Here is an 18,860-nt window from a genome sequence, read left to right as displayed (position 1 = left end):
TCCTAGACGCCCTTATATGTAGAAAAGGGAAACGAGAGAGAGACAGGGTATGTCAGAGTCAGAGAGATTGGAAGATGTAGGGAGGGGCCACAAGCCCCTGGAAAATACAAGGAAAGAGATTCTCACCTATCGCCTCCCCTAAAGTACTTCACTGACACCTTAATTTTGTTAGCCCAGTGAGACCCATTTTAGACTTCTGACCTCCTGAACTGGAAGACAGACCTTGTGTTGTGTTAAACCACTAAATTGTGGCTGTTGGTTACAGCAGGAATAAAATGACAACATCAATTGTCTCTAGGGACAAGTCAGTCATTTGTAGAGAAGACAGAAGGGAGACTTTTCTCTCCATGCCCTTTGAGGTCTTTTGAGTTTTGATTCTTGAGAACAAATCACCTATGTAAAAAATTGAACTAAACTAAAAGAGCCTCTGTACATATTTGACCAATGTCGTCTGGTCTTTAATGTCACAGGAGAAAATTAAGGCCAGTTCAACTCTTCTTTCTTTATAGAAAGTCCACTTTTTCTGACTGAATGCTCACAATTACTTTCTTTGTTTTTATAATCCAAAAGTGATGTCGGAATTTTTCCAGGTATAACCTGCAATATACATTTATTTTCAGAAGAACTTTTGTGGGAGGTGGGTCCCTTTGCAACGGTTTCCCTCCAGCCTCAGCCAGAGCTGCATGGGTTTCACTGGTTCTGGGCAAGTATTCATGCTCATTTCCTTGCAACTTTCAGGTGGTGAGAATTCCAACCTTACAATCTCAGGTGGGGTTCTGACTTCTCCCAAGTGACTCAGTTTTGGCCCTGACCGGGCAATGTGGCACGTTTCTCTGCATCTACTCAAGCCGGTGGGCAATGTGTTTCTAGCCCTCAATTTGACAAGCCCACTCTGAAGCTCAATTCTAAGCAGTTATCAGGGTTCTGACCTTCCCTACCCACAGGGCCCTCCTTCCAGACGCCCTCTTTGTCCTGGCATCCAAGTCCCAGCCCTAGTAGTGCCCTCGCCAATGGCGTCCTCACCTGCAGCTCTTGCTCAGAATCACTCAATTTACTTTGGTAACTTGAGATTTCCCTTTCCTGACTTCATGCTCAGCTGTAAGTTAAAACAATTTCAGTTCTGTTTTATCCAACCTTGTGTTACATGTTTGGATTGGGGAGGGAAAAAGCATCTTTCATGTCAGCTCAATCCGAAAGGGTGATGCATTCATTCTGCACTTTGATTTCCTGGTAATACTTTCTTATCACACCCAACACAGTGATCAAGGGCACAGCTTTTAGAACCGGATAGATCAGGATTTGCATCAGCAGTAGAAAATTATCCTGGTTACATAACCTCTCTGAGAACCTTTCTTCGTTTAATATATATGCATAATGACACTGCCATGGGATTTTCATCAAGGACAGATGAAATCACATAAAGCACTAGCGTATGGCATCAGGACACACTGGTCCCACTGTTATCTAGCATTCGCTGCATATGGCTTTCTGTTTTGTGTCAGTCTTTGACTGGGCCCTGCTGAAGGTTTTAAAGGATCTTGTTACATTTCTTTTGGCTCCCTGAAGTGTCAGTCTTCCTCTGAGTCTTCAAGAGAGCATTTCATTGTGCTTGTCTGGCAATGTTTCCTTACGGGTGCCTTCTGTTGCTTCCTATTTTTCATTGTTGACTCTGTCTAGGATAAAGAATGTCTTCACACCTAGAGTCTGGTAATAGAGGGTGGAGAATATGTGCTCTGCTCTTGGTCATGAGACGGTTCCTTCTCAGATTTAAGTGATCAAAGTATAGAGCTCTGAATGACATTTCTAGAAGCTTGCAGGTGTTGGACCAGGACAGCTCTGCTTCACTGAGGATGGTTCTCATCATGCTCCAATTGTCTCAGCTGCTAATACTATGAACTGATACATAGCAGGTACACACACGCATGTGCGCGCGCGCACACACACACACACACACACACACACACAATCACTGCTATTAGCATAAATGATTTTTCTCCATTCTAATCTGTAAGTAGTGTAATACTTTGGGATTTGAGGATGTAATGTGTTTCCCTAGGTCCCCACCTATGGAGTATTGTGTCTCAGAGGAATACAAGAAATCAAGATAGTAGCAGAGGAATGGCATCTCAGTTTTTAGTTGGTATTGACCCCATGTTTCTGGACCAGGCCCAAGGCAGTAAGGAAAGAACAAATCCTATTTTTTCAGGCTGAAAGCTTTTCTCTGTTTCAACAGGCAGAGCCTATATTAAAGGTCAACTGTGATCCTAAGTCTTCATTCACAGTTCTCTTTGTATGTTCTGACAATAGGTTCACCGCCATTAGTTTTCGCAAGACAAACATTTATATTTTCTATAGACCAAGTGCATTTGGTTGTGAGAAGCTGCATCCAGGACCACTAGCCCTAAATTTTACTTTTAATTCAAACTGTCTTACAGAATTTAACAATTTTTATCCCAGCTGAAATTTTTCCTAAAGCCACAAGAAAATCAAGACAAAAAAGATAAGTATATTTAAATACAACTAGGCCCGAAGTAGGCATCTAATAAATGTGTGTGTGTGTTTTTTTTTTTTGCACTGAAACTAAATATGATCTTATATTGCCAGTATCATCATCTCAGGGTCTCTATGCCTATAAGACAATGTAGAGAAAACCTCTATAAATTGGATCAGCTGAATCACTCTGGTATCTTCTTATTCTGCAGACGTCATACAGTAGCTCTCTGGTACACATGCTGACCTATTATGGTTCACATACACATGAATAGTCTATTCTGTCATCATGCTTCTCCGATTGCCAATTGCTCTGTTGAGAAAATGTGTTTTTTTTTACCTGCCCCACAATATACTTGTTCCAGAAAAAAAAAATGTTTCCAATTAACTAATATGCCCATCCTGTCTGTCGTCCAGCTTCAGCCTAATTTGCTTCCATTAATATGGACCTCGTAAGAGACATATCTATATAATTCCAAAGTGTATCTCTGTTCTGACTGTCAATGACTGGAACCTCATGGAAGGAAAGACTCACTTTCTTGGTTTTCTATGACTCCTTCTTCCTTTTGGACACAAATATCTGGTGCAGCGTTCCACACACAAAAACCATGACTATTGGTCACCACCTTGAGTACACATCAATGCTAGCAAAGGTGAGATTACTGAGGACGTTTTCTCCTGGATGCTAATTTATGCTAATGCAAGGAAAATCAAACAAGTTTTATTTGTTGCTCTTGCCCATTAGCAATTCATTATAATATAAACTTCGTTGCCGGCTGGGTATTTGTAGCAGTCAGGAGGGGATTCAGTACCTCCTTCCAACCCAAATACTGAAGTGAGGGAAATCATCAGCATGAATTAATTATCAGTCTGCTAGGAAAATACTGGAGGGCAAAACTATTACCCTTAAGGCAAGGCAAAATGCAAAATAGATGGGACTTCAAAATTTGGTCATTTCAAATTACTATTTTTGTAAAACAGTAAAAGAGTGCTAATGGTACAAAACAGAAACTGAAAATTGGAATATACTATGAAAATCACTGAGAAGGGCAAAGAAATCACACATTCTAGCAGTAAGCACAGCTAAGATGAAGACCACCTGCTCAACTGATCAACTCAGATCATTTGGATCCGGGATGCGGCTCCTCACTGGATGTGTCCATTGGTGACATCATTAACGGATCACTGCAACACCTCTTCCTGTATTTCCATACAGGGGTTCAGAATTCCTCTCAGGTAGCTGCCAGCCACAGACTGGACTTGTCACGTAAGATAGTTTGGATTATCATTCAGCAAACATTCGTGCCCCTCTCCCTTCCTCGCCTGGCACAGTGGTTTCCCCTTCCTCACTGATGTTGGACTTGGCCATATGATTTGCCATGGCCAGTGAGATATGGTGTGAAGAGAGACCTTGAGTGTACTTCTATGATAGAGCTTGGCCCCTTTGCTCTGCTGTACACCATGAGAAGAGCATGCTCCAAACAGCCACTGCCTCCTCAGCCTGGGCTTCATAACAAAGGTACATGGACCAGACCAAGTCAAAGGATGAATTCTCATTGCCACTAAGTTCTAGGGTTGTTTGATACACAGCATAATTTTGGTAATAACTGCTTAATATGGCATTTTAGATGAAACCGATGAAACAAAATCCCACCAGACATCAAAGCAATAAAATAGGAAAACCACAACTTGGCAGAAAAAGTTCATCTAATGCTTTAACCTCAGGCAATACATTTTTGGGTTGGAAAGGAAGAAAGCCAAGGAAAGGGATGGTTTTAGACACTAATCCTTTGGCTAAAGTTGACTTAACACTTCAGCAGAGTAAGCTGCTGCCTACAGATGTGTTTTCAGCGGCTTTAGGAAGAACACTCCCACCCCCACCAGGTTAAAGTAGCACTCTTCACCCCATTTGGCTCAATGCTCACCTAGTGCCAAGGAAAATTAGTTATTGTTGTTACTGAAATGTCAGCCTGGAAGTAAGACTCCAGCACCTTATGTCTTTGAACCATCCAAGTGTTCAGCATACAAGAAGCACTCAATAACTATTTTTCAAATGAATGAATGGACAAACACATAAATGAATCTTAAATATATTACTGCTGATCTGACTTAGAGGTTTATATGACAGTTTGCTAGCTAACAAAGGAGCCGTAAAATAGAAAAAACAAATAATAGTGAGATCGAGTTTAAATTCTAACCTCTCATTCATTAATTCATTCAACAATTACGAGGGGCGCCTGGGTGGTTCAGTCAGTTAAGCCTCCAATTTCAGCTCAGGTCATGATACCACAGTTCATGGGTTCTAGCCCCACATTGGGCTCTGTGCTGACAGCTCAGAGCCTGCAGCCTGCTTCAGATTCTGTGTCTCCCTCTCTCTCTGCCTCTCTCCTACTTGTGCTCTCTCTCTCTCTCAAAAATAAACAAACAAAAAAATGGAAAAAAAATAAACAATTACAAATGCCTGTCATGTGCAAGTAATGTGTGATTTTCTGCAGTTAGGGCAGCAAATCAAATAAAGTCCCTATCCTCAGGAAGCTGATGATAGCTTAATGAGAGAAAGAGTTCAAACATGTATACCCATGTGCACACCCATACATGCACACGCACACACACAAATATAAAATAACTAAGAAAAAGAACAGAGAACTACATGAGAGTATGAGGGTGAGCACACATTTTAGGGGATCAGGAAAGGATCCACAAGTAAATATTTCCAAAAGGCCTCATTTGACATGTGTGAACTGGAAAATAGACAGAAGGAAATACCATTTTTCACAGAGTCCTGCATCTGAAATGCAACAGCTGATTGAGTAACACAGACGTACATACAATGAAGTGATGCCCCTTTGTTTTGGCAGCTAGGCTGCAGAGCCCCTGTCTTTCTGAGGTTCCTCCTGCCATGATACTCTCTAAGCTAAAACCCAACAAATCACCATGATTAAACCTTTGCAACTTGATTATGCATTACATGTATCAGGTTTTTATAAAATGCCTAGACATTTCAAACATACCAAGCAAATAATCTGTATATGAAGACAAAAGATCCACAGTGGCAAATTCGGGGATATTTGGTAAGGCCCCTTGGCTGACTTTATCAGTTCTAGCATTCTTCTTTCCAATAAGTAGATTAACTGCTAGCACAGCTTCACTGACCTAAAATTAATGCAGAATTAGAATTCATAAATGTAAGCTTTCCAATTCATAGATTATCCATTAGGCCCATAATGTAAAAAAGTGAATTCATAAAATCATATTCAATATACATTGGAAGAAAAAATAAAGACAATCTGGAAAACAGCATGTGATGCCCAACATGTAGTATATATCATTGTCAAACAAATCATTATTGTTGACAATTTAATTAATGCATGAGTCACTTTAAATAGGCTATCTCACCTAGCTCTGAAAGATATTTGCCAAAATGTCAAAATGTGCACATATGTATCTGCCAATACTTTCATTAAAGAAAAGCCGAAACAAACAAAGACAGGTCTGCCTAATAAAGATTAAAAACACAACATACTTAAGGAGCATCCCTAATCTTCCCAAAGAAAGATCATTGGCATAAATCCTAAAGAATGTGAATTTTCCTTTCTCTTGTCTAGATACGTTATGCTGTCTTAACAACTAGTAGGTAGAGGATACAGACAGGCCAGTTAAAAGGAAGCTTAAATAAAAATCACACCAACCTGGGCAGCAGCTCTTATCACAGTCCAGGCCAGTGAACTGTACATTTCAAATCTATTTACTGTTGGTTCTTTAATAGAACTAGGCCTTCTGGTAGGAGTCTAAAAAATATAGCACATATGTTATATAAAAATAGATAAAGATACCATGAAGTTGCATGATAAATTTTCTCATCCTCTGAAAATGACATTTCAGTGGAACACTATATAGCCATTAAGAATAATAATGTAAAAATAAAGAATAATAATGTATGTATTAGATGTATTGACATGAAAAGATGTTCAAATATATTAGAGACAGAAAAGTAGAGGTTACAAAATAGTATGCAAAGTACGATCCTATTTTTAAAAAGATATGTATACACATATATTCCCTGTATACACAAGCAAAGAAAATTATTAACAGTGGTTATTATGGCTCTTAAAGGTGCTTATTTTTCTCATCTTTTCTAATTTTTTATACTGAGCTTGGATTTTAATAACAATAAAATAAACACAAATGGCATTTTAAGGTAAGTATTTACTTAAAATGGTATTTGCCATTTTAATAGATGATTTATAAGTTGAATACATTGTGTGAGAATGTCAGAAATAAGAATATTACTTAAAGGTTTCTGATAGGTATTTGCTATCACTTTTCTAACTAGGGAACTATTAAAGGATGATGTAATCATAAAGTTCCATAGAATAGCAAAAATAGCAATGAATGAAGATATTTTTTTAACGTGTGTGTGTGTTCAATTTTTTAAATAAGAAAGTCAATGCTACAAAAATTAACAGAAAGAAACTCCAATGGCAATGTAATATCTGCCTGTTTTACATTTTTAAAGATAGCTAAAATAAGTATTAATAGTTAATTCTTAATATTTAACTAATATGGATAAAACTGTTCAATTAGACTGCTTGGTTCTAATTTTTTGATGCTCATATTTTGGCCAATTCCTTGATCTTCAACAAGACTGCAGAATAAAACAAACAATAACAAAGATATCTTTGTTTTACTTCTGGCTACAGGACTCCCAAGGAAAAAGAAAGTCAGTGAATAGTGCTGATGCGAGAGCAGGAAACACAACGTGTAAATGTGGCCTAGCCTAGATCAAGTGCTAAGATTGGCTGGAGGTAGATGATACCTGGAGAAGCCGCCTATGGATAATCTAAGCAATACAGCCCTCTCCCAAAATACGAGAACCCTAGTCATTAGCTGTAATGAAGCCACTTAGGCTTTGGGGTAGCCCTTGTGGCTTACTGGCTCTGTAAGTTTGGGCAATTTACCTATTTAAATTCTGGAAAGAATACTAATAGGCACTAAATGAAGAATACATAATAACATTAAATAACTATAGTGTAAGAACAATGCTGAGCATGGAGCCTACTTAAGATTCTTCCTTTCTCCCTCCCTCCCTCACTCTCTCTCTCTCTCTCCCTCTGCTCCTCTCCCCTGCTCACACAGTCTCTCTCTCTAAAACAAAATAATAATAATCATAATAATAATAAATTAATTAAAAATTAAAAGTTACTGGCCTCATGTATCTCCAAAGCACCCACATCCTGCCCACAGGATCTCCCTCAGTCTAGATCCCTGGAATTCAAATGTGGCCCACAGACCAGCAGAAATGCCAAATCTCAGACCCCATCCTTGACTTACTGAATCAGACTCTGCATTTTCACAGGATCCCCAGAGATGCTTCTGCCCCTTGGTTTGGAAGCACCGCTCTAGAAGTGCATGCCCCTGCAACTATTTGCATGGTCCCCTTCTCATCCAGTAAATCCCACCTCTTGCCACTGCATCATTCACAATCCCACCAACCCAAGTTCTTTCCTAATCTCCAATTTTACTACCTAAACCAACCCCCCTTCCTTCTCTTCTTTCTCTCCCTTTCTTCCCCCCCGCCCCCTCCACCCAACCTTCCTTCCTCTTACTTTTTTCCTTTACTGGTTTATTGTCTCTCTCCCTCTACTGAAAACTAGTTCCACGAGAACAAGGACTAAGTTTGTCTTAATCACTGCTTAATAACCTTCCAGAATACTGTCTGGGTCAGAGTGAATGTTCAATAGGTATGTGATGAATAAACGAATGACTCTATCAAAAAGTGATCTGTTAGCAGGCCGTATCAGTAATGAACATCTTACTTGTCCATCTGCTTAACCAATATACCATTTCCTACAATTTCCTGATTAATACTAATACCTTAGAGTATTTACATACACCTACATTTCATGTATTACATTTTAACAGGCAAAACTGTCCACAGGAACTCTTATTTCCAGAGCCTTATATACAACAGGCACATGAAAAGATGCTCAACATCACTCCTCATCAGGGAAATACAAATCAAAACCACACTGAGATACCACCTCACGCCAGTCAGAGTGGCTAAAATGAACAAATCAGGAGACTATAGATGCTGGCAAGGATGTGGAGAAACTGAAACCCTCTTGCACTGTTGGTGGGAATGCAAACTGGTGCAGCCACTCTGGAAAACAGTGTGGAGGTTCCTCAAAAAAGTTAAAAATAGATCTACCCTATGACCCAGCAATAGCACTGCTAGGAATTTACCCAAGGGATACACGAGTGCTGATGCATGGGGGCACTTGTACCCCAATGTTTATAGCAGCACTTTCAACAACAGCCAAATTATGGAAAGAGCCTAAATGTCCATCAACTGATGAATGGATAAAGAAATTGTGGTTTATACACACAATGGAATACTACTTGGCAATGAGAAAGGATGAAATATGGCCTTCTGTAGCAACGTGGATGGAACTGGAGAGTGTCATGCTAAGTAAAATAAGTCATACAGAGAAAGACAGATACTATATGTTTTCACTCTTATGTGGATCCTGAGAAAATTAACAGAAGACCATGGGGGAGGGGAGGAAAAAAAAAGTTAGAGAGTGAGAGAGCCAAACCATAAGAGACTCTTAAAAACTGAGAATAAACTGAGGGTTGATGGGAGTGAGAGGGAGAGGAGGTGGGTGATGGGCACTGAGGAGGGAACCTGTTGGGAGGAGCACTGGGTGTTGTATGGAAACCAATTTGACAATAAATTTCATATTAAAAACAAAACAAAACAAAACAAAACAAAAAACATCCAGAGAAGTATCTAAACATGAGTGTGACTATAAAGTAATAAATGAATTTCTCCAAATCATACATAAAACTCAGTCTCATTATTTCAATAGCAGAGTTAACAAAGGCAATTAACTTAAGATTTCTAATAAAATAGTTTATTACCTTAAGTGTTAATGGTGGTGTTGAAAGATTGTTTTTTGGCTTCCTCATATGTAAAAATAATAAGGCCATTTCTAAGTAGGAGTCTCTTATCAACCTAAAATGATAGAACACTGTACTTATTAAATAGTTTCACCACTCATAATCATTTTGCATCATTTTCCACAATTTCTGAGCTGATGAAAGGTAAAAATAGACAAAACCAGTATCTGTCCCAAATACACACCTTCTTTTCACAGCACCATTGGCAGAGACAGCAGCACCTTCCTCCCTACTGAAATTGGAAGCTCTTGAAGAGTTGAGAATTCTACCTTGTCCTGTGCTGGCAACACTCCATGGCATGACTGCTCTGAAGCCCAGCATCCATACCATTCTAGAATATTCCAGCACACAAGTCACTAAAGAAGTGAAAATCAGGACTGAAGGAACCTACCTTGAAAATCAGACTGCTTTTTCTACCCTCCTATACTAATGAAAATGGAAAGAGACATGGAGTAATGCAGAAAGCAGTTGTATGATATGGGTGAGGTCTGTGTATTCACTATCAAACCTGTCAGTTGGGGCTATTTAAATCAGTACGGTTGTAATAATGGCAGCTTATTCTCAATCTTAAGATGATTTTTATATAGAATTAAGTTGGCCATCCCTGGCCCTGTTGACCAGAGTGAATATCCACATAAATCCCTTCTAGATACAATTTCACATCCATGGAAGCTGCTGGAATCCTGGGACAGATAGGAGATCGATGTGAGTAAAGACTAGAAGCAATACACAGTCCAGTATGCCACCATGATAACTGCCATCACCAACCATTGCTGTAAATGAGGCTTTGGGTCAGAGCAAAGGGCAACAACCTTGGAAAGGAAGTCAGTAAATCTGGTGGACAATGGACCCCAGTGAACTAGTCCTGCCATAAGAAGATGGTCTCCCAGTCATCCCAGCCTTGAATGTTCAATGTACTACCAGAGCATGGGACTTAAGCCAAAATATGTTATAATAATGGGAAGATTTTTTTTACCCTGAGTTTTGATCATTTCTCAAGCTTAGTTGTATAGCTTCAAATAAACTCTCAAGTTGTGAACTTGGAGATTTCTCTTCCATCAATATTTGACGTTCTATTTTGCCTGAAAGAATAAAAAAAAAAAAATATGTACACAAATGGTTTTTCCTTTTTCTATCATTTAGAACTTTAGAATAAATATTTCATGCTGGGACTTCAGAAAACTGGATGTGCTGTCCTTCCTGCCCATCTGTCTGTTGTTTTTGCTGTAAGGTCAGCCAATAGTGCAAGATCTTTTACTTCTTTCCCCAGGAGTCTCCGGGTTCATCCTGCCTTTAGTTAGCAACACTGAGTCAAAGCCTCCTTTGGCTTTCCAGACACAAATGTTCTTACCATCTTATTTTTATATTTCCTTACTTTGTACCTCCCTTTCCTCCTGTGGGGCCCATTCCCTTTGTCTACATCCATGTCCTCTTCCTCTTGTATTACAGATACAGTATTGCGGATCTCTGTCTAGTATTGCAGATCTCATAGAAAACATCTCTGCTAAATCCTAAAAAGTCAGCAAACACTTGAAAACCATCACAAATGATGCAAATACTTCAGTGTTCACACCGCTCTCGACCCCATGGTTAGCCACAACGTTCAGTGGAATGGCACTTTTGTAGCCAAAGGGCAAGGAAGGAAAATCATATAATCGCTATAAAAAGAATTCAGTTTTCATTTAGTGTGTGGACAGGGCACAGAGCCTCCCAGGGTTAGGTTCACGCCTGGGCACTATCATTTAGTAGCTGCTGACTTAGAGAAGGTTTCTTAACCAGACTGTACCTCATTTTCCCTATCTGTCAAGTAGGATTAGCCATGCATACCCTGTAGAACTGTTGTAAGAATCGGCAATATGAGAGGTTACACACTGACTACTATAGGGCCTTGCATCTAGTCGACGATCAACAAATGATAGCAACCATCATCATCACTCTTGTCATGCCCAAAGTAGCCACAGTAATTATGCAAATATATCGTACCTAACTTATAATTACAGGTGTGCTACAGCTATTTAAGTGGGTATGTATCTTTTATAGAAATTAACTAAAATGCTTAGCTAAGGAATGAAATCACGTATAAAAAATGCCTTCCAAGCATTCTTTAAGAAACATTATTTATAGCTAAATGGCTGATGCTGACATTTTTGAGTCAAACATAAAACTTTGTCTAAGGAGGGTCAATTGTAATTATAAAAGAGACTAAGTAGTAGTACTCTTTTTCCCCTTTCTTGATATAAGTTTGCCAAAGGTACCACTTTTGTGTCATCACTAAGCCCTTTATAAAATATGTATTTTTTTTACAGTCAGTGACCAGATTTTCAAGAAGCACATTGTTAATAGGAAAAAAAAATCCCATAAACTTTATCACAGTTCTGACCCCAAGTACATCTTACCTTTCTGAAAAAGAATTTCTGCCTCTACCTCATGTTCTTCTGCTGCTGCTACCTTACAGAGCTTCCGTGCCATTTCAAAAAGATGAAGGGCAGGTAACCACTTCGAGGGATCCTTCTTTTTACTGGTATAATAGACTTGTTTGGCCACTGTATGTCCTAAAGGGAACAAGTCGGATGGCGAAGAAAGAATGAAACACACGGCGTTTGTAACAAGCCTCCATGTTACCAGATTTCTCTCACAATAAGTTTGCTTAAGAACTCTAGTAGTCTTTACTTTCTAGCATCTAAGAAATATTTTTTAGACTCAGTATTCAAATATTTCAATGAACTTGAACAGTAGCACTTAGAAACTTTATCTTTGATAAATTTCAACATTTTCTTATTTTTAAAATGAAGGATATAATCTCTCAGGTCTCTTTCAGCTCCACATTTCATGATGCTCTACAGAACAACTGTGTTCCTAACATGAGGTTGTTAGTAGGAAAACGTCTGTAAGTCTTATGAAGCTTTATATTTTTCCCAGTAAGAATTTGCATACATTAATAGGCAGTAATTTTGTTTCTATTCAGCTCTATTAGTGGTGGCTTGCTATGCATATTTTATCACTGCAACTAGATGCCAAAGCCATTTGGATAAGGGCCACGTGCTGTACTTCTTGTGTGGTCCGGTCATCATTTAAGATAATGAAGGACTGTTGTATTGTTGAAGAGGCATTAGACGTAATCTGTGTGCCCTCACAGACAGACAGACAGACAGACACGTAGCAAATATTTTCTGAATGCTGGATAAAATGAGAGGCACTGGGCAAAAATGAGAAAAGAGAAAAAGAAGAGCTCAGGCTTATTAAGCGATTCCTACAATCCAGGTGCCATCCCAAGGACTTAAGCATTATCTCGTGTAATCCTCCCAACTCTGAATGGATGTCATTAGTACACTTCACAGAGGACAAAGCAGCGGCACAGTGATTATTTTATTTTATTTTATTTTATTTGCCCAAAGTCATGTGACTTGTAAAAAGCAGGGCCGTGATTAGAACCCAGGCAGTCTGACTCCAGGGCCCACACTCTAAATCATGACAAGAGTAAGACCAGACCGGAGTAAGACCAGAAATCTTTCTCCAGAGTCCATGTTCTTCAATCCCAACAATTACCAATCGTGAGTAGATCCCAGGTAAGGGTATGCTAGTAGCATTTTGTCCAAGGCAACCTCATTTTTCAACACATCTGCCTTTTACATGTCTCATTTATTGTTTCAAATTATATTAGAGCTGTTTATTCATATACGACAACATTATCAATTATCTTCAAGTAATTTGGGCACTGACATATATGTACTATATATAAAATCTATGTTATATATAATAAAGTATTAATATATAATAAAAGCACTTGCATTGTCTTCTGGATTTCTATTGAAACAATAAAGGGATTTGTTACAGAAATTACTGACAGTTCTCTCTCTCTCTCCCCCTAAGAGGATGACAGGCTGTCTGAGGGCAGAGATGATCACTGGCTGCCTCTTGTATCCCCACTCCCCAGCATCATTCTTGCATCTTTCTTCACTGCTATTACATAAGCAATCAATAATCTATTTTTTAATCTCATAAAGAAGCTCGAGGTTCAGTCATTAGTGGGAAAAATAATCTCAAATAACCATGATGCTTATTTTTGGTTTTATGAAAGTCTCAGAATGCCTTTTTCCATCAGAGGCTTTCACAAAGGAAAAACAATTGTTTAAATGGCTCTATTCTTGCGATGCAATCTATACTCTCCCTATAAAGGAAAACTGTCGAGAAAGCATCAAATCAGATGATTTTATGCTTCATAATATTGAAGTGCTCCTTTTTCCAATAAACATCAACTCTGTGAAAAAGAAGTTGTGAAACTGATGTTGTTTTGACAGAAAAGCTGCTTTTGGTTTTGTTTTTTAGGTCTGTATTTAATATAATATAACAGAAAGCAAGCTGTTCTGCCTCAAGTGAGTCTAAAAAACAGTGGCACTATTGTCACAGAGTGGTGACACATCTTCAGGATTAGGAAGTCAGGAAAGCAGAGAATACATTTGATTTCACACAATCTGCACAATTTAACACAATCTGTACTTTAAGCTCTTGTAGAAATTGAATAAACTGATAATATAACAAACTGTGAACTAAAAATATACAAAAATAGCTCTTATGGGGTCAGATTGCTGGAAGGAAGTCTAGAGGTCAGTTAGGCCAGCCTAATCTCATAAATAAGGAGACTCAACAATATAGAGGTGATACAATTTACCCAAAGTAGTAAAATTCATCTCTGATGATGATGAGGAGGAATCACATAAAATAATAATGAGTAATAATCATGAGGGGTAGAAGGGAGAAGATCCTGGACAGATGATGGTTTGAACACACACAGCTCTCTTGTCCTCCCTTCACACTGTAGTCCAACCATCCGCCTCTCCTTAGCTGAGCGGCTACTGGTACAGGAGGCAAATGGGTACCAGGAAGTGAGGGGTATGTTTTAAAATGTAGGTTTCTTTACTGTTCAGGTGTGTTTCATTACTGTACAGGCCAGGAGACAACTGCCACTGAAAACATAGTTTACGACAGTTCCCAAGAAGCTGGGGCACACCACATCACACCGGGCCAGACAGGAAAGCCCAAAAGTTGGTCAGGAAGTAGAGGCAGTGAGGGGAAAATGTGGACAAGAATCTTTATTTTAGATGTGGTAGGAAGGGATGGGTAGGTTGGGGTAAACAGGCAAAGCAGGTTTCGGATTAGCTAGTCTAAAATAATTCCAGCGGGCTGAGCTAGTAGTCTGATGATACCTCTCCCAGGGGTGATTAGGGCAGGAAAACAATGGTTCAGAGTGTCAGAGCCCAGCAAAGGACTACAAGGGAGCCCAATAAAGGTTCAGAGAATGGGCTCTGGAATAGTCTCCATTTAAAGGGCATGCTCACAGGATAGTGGTTTGGTAATCTCTAGGCATTGGCTAGCCCCAGGAAGTCCTTCCCTAGTCAGCAGAACCCCAGATGTCAAAGTATCAGAAATACAGAAAAGAAAAAGGCATGATTAATATAGGTTAGAACACAGAGAGCTGCTATAAGATTTCCTGCCCTCTGAGCTGGACAAAAAGCCTGGGAGCTCGAGGCAGTCAGCCTTGGGTCAAAGGCCAGAGACGGTGTCCTAGAGAAAGCTTGACACAATCTGTAAGCTCCAGAGAAGGACAGCACTGGTCAGCTCCACTTTGGCTCCAGAGGGCTGTACCCCTCTTGCTTCCTGGTCCACCAGCTCCCATCAGGTCCAGTCAGAGCTGGCTCCAGTCTAACCTGCAATCGATTCTTCAGCTCACTTCCTCCCATGAGGCTGCCCCTAGCCCACTCTGATGAGGCTATCCTGGTCTCCTGCACTTCCAGAACAGGTCAAGCTTGTCCTGACCTCAGAACCTACAACACGGCTCTCTCTGTCTCCATCATGCATAACTAGTCACTTGCAATTTAAGGTTTAGGGTTAAATACCACTTCCACACAGAGCTCTTCACCAGTGACTCTACTTAAACAGGCACCCCTCCCTTCATTGTTCTTTATCAGCAGAACTCATCCACATCTTTCATAAAATGGATCACAATTTATAATTACATACCTATATGTAATGCATTATCGTACATAAGCTTTCTGTACCCTTACTCATTTTCTGCCTGGTACTTGTCAAATATATATTTTATTTTATACAATATTTATCTCTATTAAATTTTATAAGGGGGATATTTTATAAACATTAAAAGATTTTAGACAATATTTATAATATGCACTTCTCCATATGGTTTGTTTACTTGCTTATTTCTACCTCCCACATGAAGATCAGTGACTGTACCTGTTTAACCTCCAGTAATTTTCCAGGACCTCACCCGGAATCTGGCACACAGTAAATAATCAAAAACTATTCATTAAAATAAATGGAGCCCGAGTATTCATAAATATTGCCCCATTTGAATGTACTCCTAGGATAGCCTGCCTGAAAATGACAATTTCTCATCAGTGACTTGAGTATAATATATGATAAAGCATTCTTACCAATCCTCATTTTTGTTTTGGCCAATAACATGACATGGGGAAGATAGATATTTTTCAAAGGCTGCGATGGACTTGCAGAGTCAGTGTTTGATAAAGGAAATTCAATCGTTTCTCCGAAAGTTAGCATCTGTGAAAGGAACACTGTATTAGTGACTAGCTAATGTGGTTTTGAATAAGACGATGGAAAAGTCAGTGTCTAAGTCTTGAGGACACAAAAGTGCACCCACCTGTTCAATAAGAATGTTGTGAGCCTGAGTCAACAAACATAATTTTTCTGTTTTTGAAGGAGTTTCCTTGAATTTCTCAGCTTTTGTTAAGTCATCCAGCAAAAGCATGCTTCTCACCAGGGTTAAATGAGATCGAGGGGAAATAAATTCACTTTCTTCAAGCAAATGTATTACAGCCTATTAAAATAAAATTATTGCTTTTGATAGTCCTATTTCCAATCCACTGAAACAAGAGCTGGCCAAACTGTTAGGCATTCAGCATCTAATGGGATTTAAAATTCTCTCCTTTTGTTCTAATCAGAATCAGTAGGTGAATATCAATGTGAATGAGGTCTCCTTCCTACCTCAAGGTTTGTTACGATGTCTGCCTTTAAATGCTTTTCTTGTAGGCCAATGATTACAGCTTGCATCAAGAATTCAGCTTGTAGCTCCCTGTCGCCTGCACTTTTTGCTTCCATGCACCCTTCGTTGATGAGGCTGACGTAATCTGTCATATTGTTTTCTAAAGTGAATAAATGCAGTTATTTAAAATGCACTGAGAAAGTAAGAAAGCACATACGCATAAGACCCCCAATATTCATCACAGGAATATTGTATAATAGAGAAGAATAGGAAGATATAAAGACAGAAAACAGACTCTACATGAAACATTAAAAAAAATGTGCTGCAATTTGGGGGAAAGTACTTTAGGGTATTCCAATGCTACAAAAGTAATAATGCTACGTGAAAAATATTTAATGTGAGAGATGGATAGAGATGGCTGGATAGATAGATTTACAAACAGATAATTCTTAATCACTGTAAAAACTGACATGTATATGCACCAGGCTATGATCTAAAACTTTATAAATTTAACCCATTTAAGACTGACAATAACCCTATGAAGTAGGTACAATAATTTCCATTTTTACCAGAGGAAGAAACTGAGGCATAGGGGGATTAAGAGAGTTGACCAAGGAGGAAGTGGTGGACCGAATATTTGAACCTAAGTCAGGTACCCAGCGACGGAATCTGTGCTCGAGCCCCCTACACTACGCTGCCTCCCTGAATGACAAGAAGACTTGCATGTTGGTATTTTGAAATCTCCTTGCCTGTTTTGCATACATCAGAAACACAGAGGCCATTTTCAGTGTTACGGAAATGACTATTTTTATAACATGAATTCTCTTATTCTGGAAACAGATCAAGCTATAAAGTTGGAAAATGTGAATGCTATAATCGAATGTATCCCAATAAAACCTCCATGACCTAAGTAAAATTAATGTTTAAGAAAACTTGTATTAAGAAAACAGGATATTTGTACCTGTCACAATTCCAACGCCGTGAATCTGTGCAACAAAGGCAGTCACCAATGCTAGGCGGCATCTCAACCACAGATGGATGTTGAAATGTTCTCGAGAATTTAGGGAAGTAGGATCTAGAAACTCACCATCATCTTTATTTTCAGTGGCCTAAACAATATTAAAATGATTGTTATCTTGCCATCTAGTAATTTCAAAGTTTTTGCCTGAATGCTAAATGAAAGTTAAGAGAAGCATCTGATATCATTTAATACTAACTTTTTAATTTTGGAAAATTTGTCTTGCATATTCTATAAAATGGAAAAAATACACACACACACACACACACACACAAAACAAATAAAATGATTCATAATCCCGCCATGCTCTATTAACATTTGGAATACTGCTTTTCAGCTTTTCTCTTTCTTTCTATACCCATTATAGAAAATAGTTTTGCACTCTGAATTTTTCATTGCAAATGATATTATCAGCAGTATCTAGGTCTTCAAAAATTTTGTGAACATCATTTTAATGGCTGAGGAATAATAAATAATATATTGAGTACTTATTATATTCCAGGTACTGTGTCAAATGCCTTACACACATTATCTTATTTAATCCTCCCGAAAAGCTAAAGAGGGTTTATTATTTTTTCTGTCTTACAGATGGGAGAACTGAGACCTAGAAAGGTTAACTATCTGCTTAAGTAGTTGGCAGAGGTGGGATTCAAACTTGCATCCTGAATTTAGAGCTCCCTGTCTTAATCCATTGTGCCACACTATTATATGCCACTCACATTCCAAATGTGTATCATAATTGATTTACCATCTTCGTTACTGCACTTTACAAGGGGGTGGCCAATACTCTGGTTTCTCTTCAGATCATATAAATCTTTCGCCTTTTACAAGGAGGTGGCTAATGTCCAGAGCTACTGAGAGGGAAGGACAAGGGGAGCTTTTTCTAATAGGAGGAATCCATTTTATTTAATTTTTTTTTTAATTTTTTTTTCAACGTTTATTTATTTTTGGGACAGAGAGAGACAGAGCATGAACGGGGGAGGGGCAGAGAGAGAGGGAGACACAGAATCGGAAACAGGCTCCAGGCTCTGAGCCATCAGCCCAGAGCCTGACGCGGGGCTCGAACTCACGACCGCGAGATCGTGACCTGAGCTGAGGTCGGACGCTTAACCGACTGCGCCACCCAGGCGCCCCAGGAGGAATCCATTTTAGACACTTGGGAACTTTAAAACCGTCTAGAACAATGTCCATTTGTTCTAGGAATTTCCTGCTATGCATCTCTGACAGCTCCAATCAATCAGCAACACCTAATATCAAGGAGTGGCCAGCAAGACTGAGGAGGTGCTGGAATGTGGATAGCCAAGTGGGAGGCACAGAAGAGGAGGGGGAGCCTGTCCTGGGAACAGAGTAAGAAGTGAACAGAGCCTTCAAGGC

The 18,860-nt window shown here is 39.1% G+C and overlaps 1 protein-coding gene across 3 annotated transcripts in view; it reads right to left on the bottom strand.

The window, feature by feature from the left end:
• Positions 1-18,860, bottom strand: part of CFAP54 (cilia and flagella associated protein 54) — a 291,595-nt gene that overhangs the window by 66,988 nt on the left and 205,747 nt on the right. For 2 of the 3 annotated variants that reach the window (XM_045463270.1, XM_045463272.1), the window contains 9 exons: positions 17,430-17,577; positions 16,471-16,628; positions 16,127-16,303; positions 15,900-16,026; positions 11,847-12,002; positions 10,427-10,532; positions 9,412-9,505; positions 6,180-6,278; positions 5,502-5,643 (listed from right to left, as the gene is read on the bottom strand). In XM_045463270.1, coding sequence (XP_045319226.1) covers positions 5,502-5,643; positions 6,180-6,278; positions 9,412-9,505; positions 10,427-10,532; positions 11,847-12,002; positions 15,900-16,026; positions 16,127-16,303; positions 16,471-16,628; positions 17,430-17,577 — 1,207 coding nt within the window. The remainder of the gene's footprint in view (positions 1-5,501; positions 5,644-6,179; positions 6,279-9,411; positions 9,506-10,426; positions 10,533-11,846; positions 12,003-15,899; positions 16,027-16,126; positions 16,304-16,470; positions 16,629-17,429; positions 17,578-18,860) is intronic. The other variant, XM_045463273.1, reaches the window with a different exon arrangement.

The sequence above is a fragment of the Leopardus geoffroyi genome, chromosome B4, assembly GCF_018350155.1.
Source record: "Leopardus geoffroyi isolate Oge1 chromosome B4, O.geoffroyi_Oge1_pat1.0, whole genome shotgun sequence".
NCBI lineage: Eukaryota > Metazoa > Chordata > Mammalia > Carnivora > Felidae > Leopardus > Leopardus geoffroyi.
This window is presented reverse-complemented; position numbering and strand designations above follow the sequence as displayed.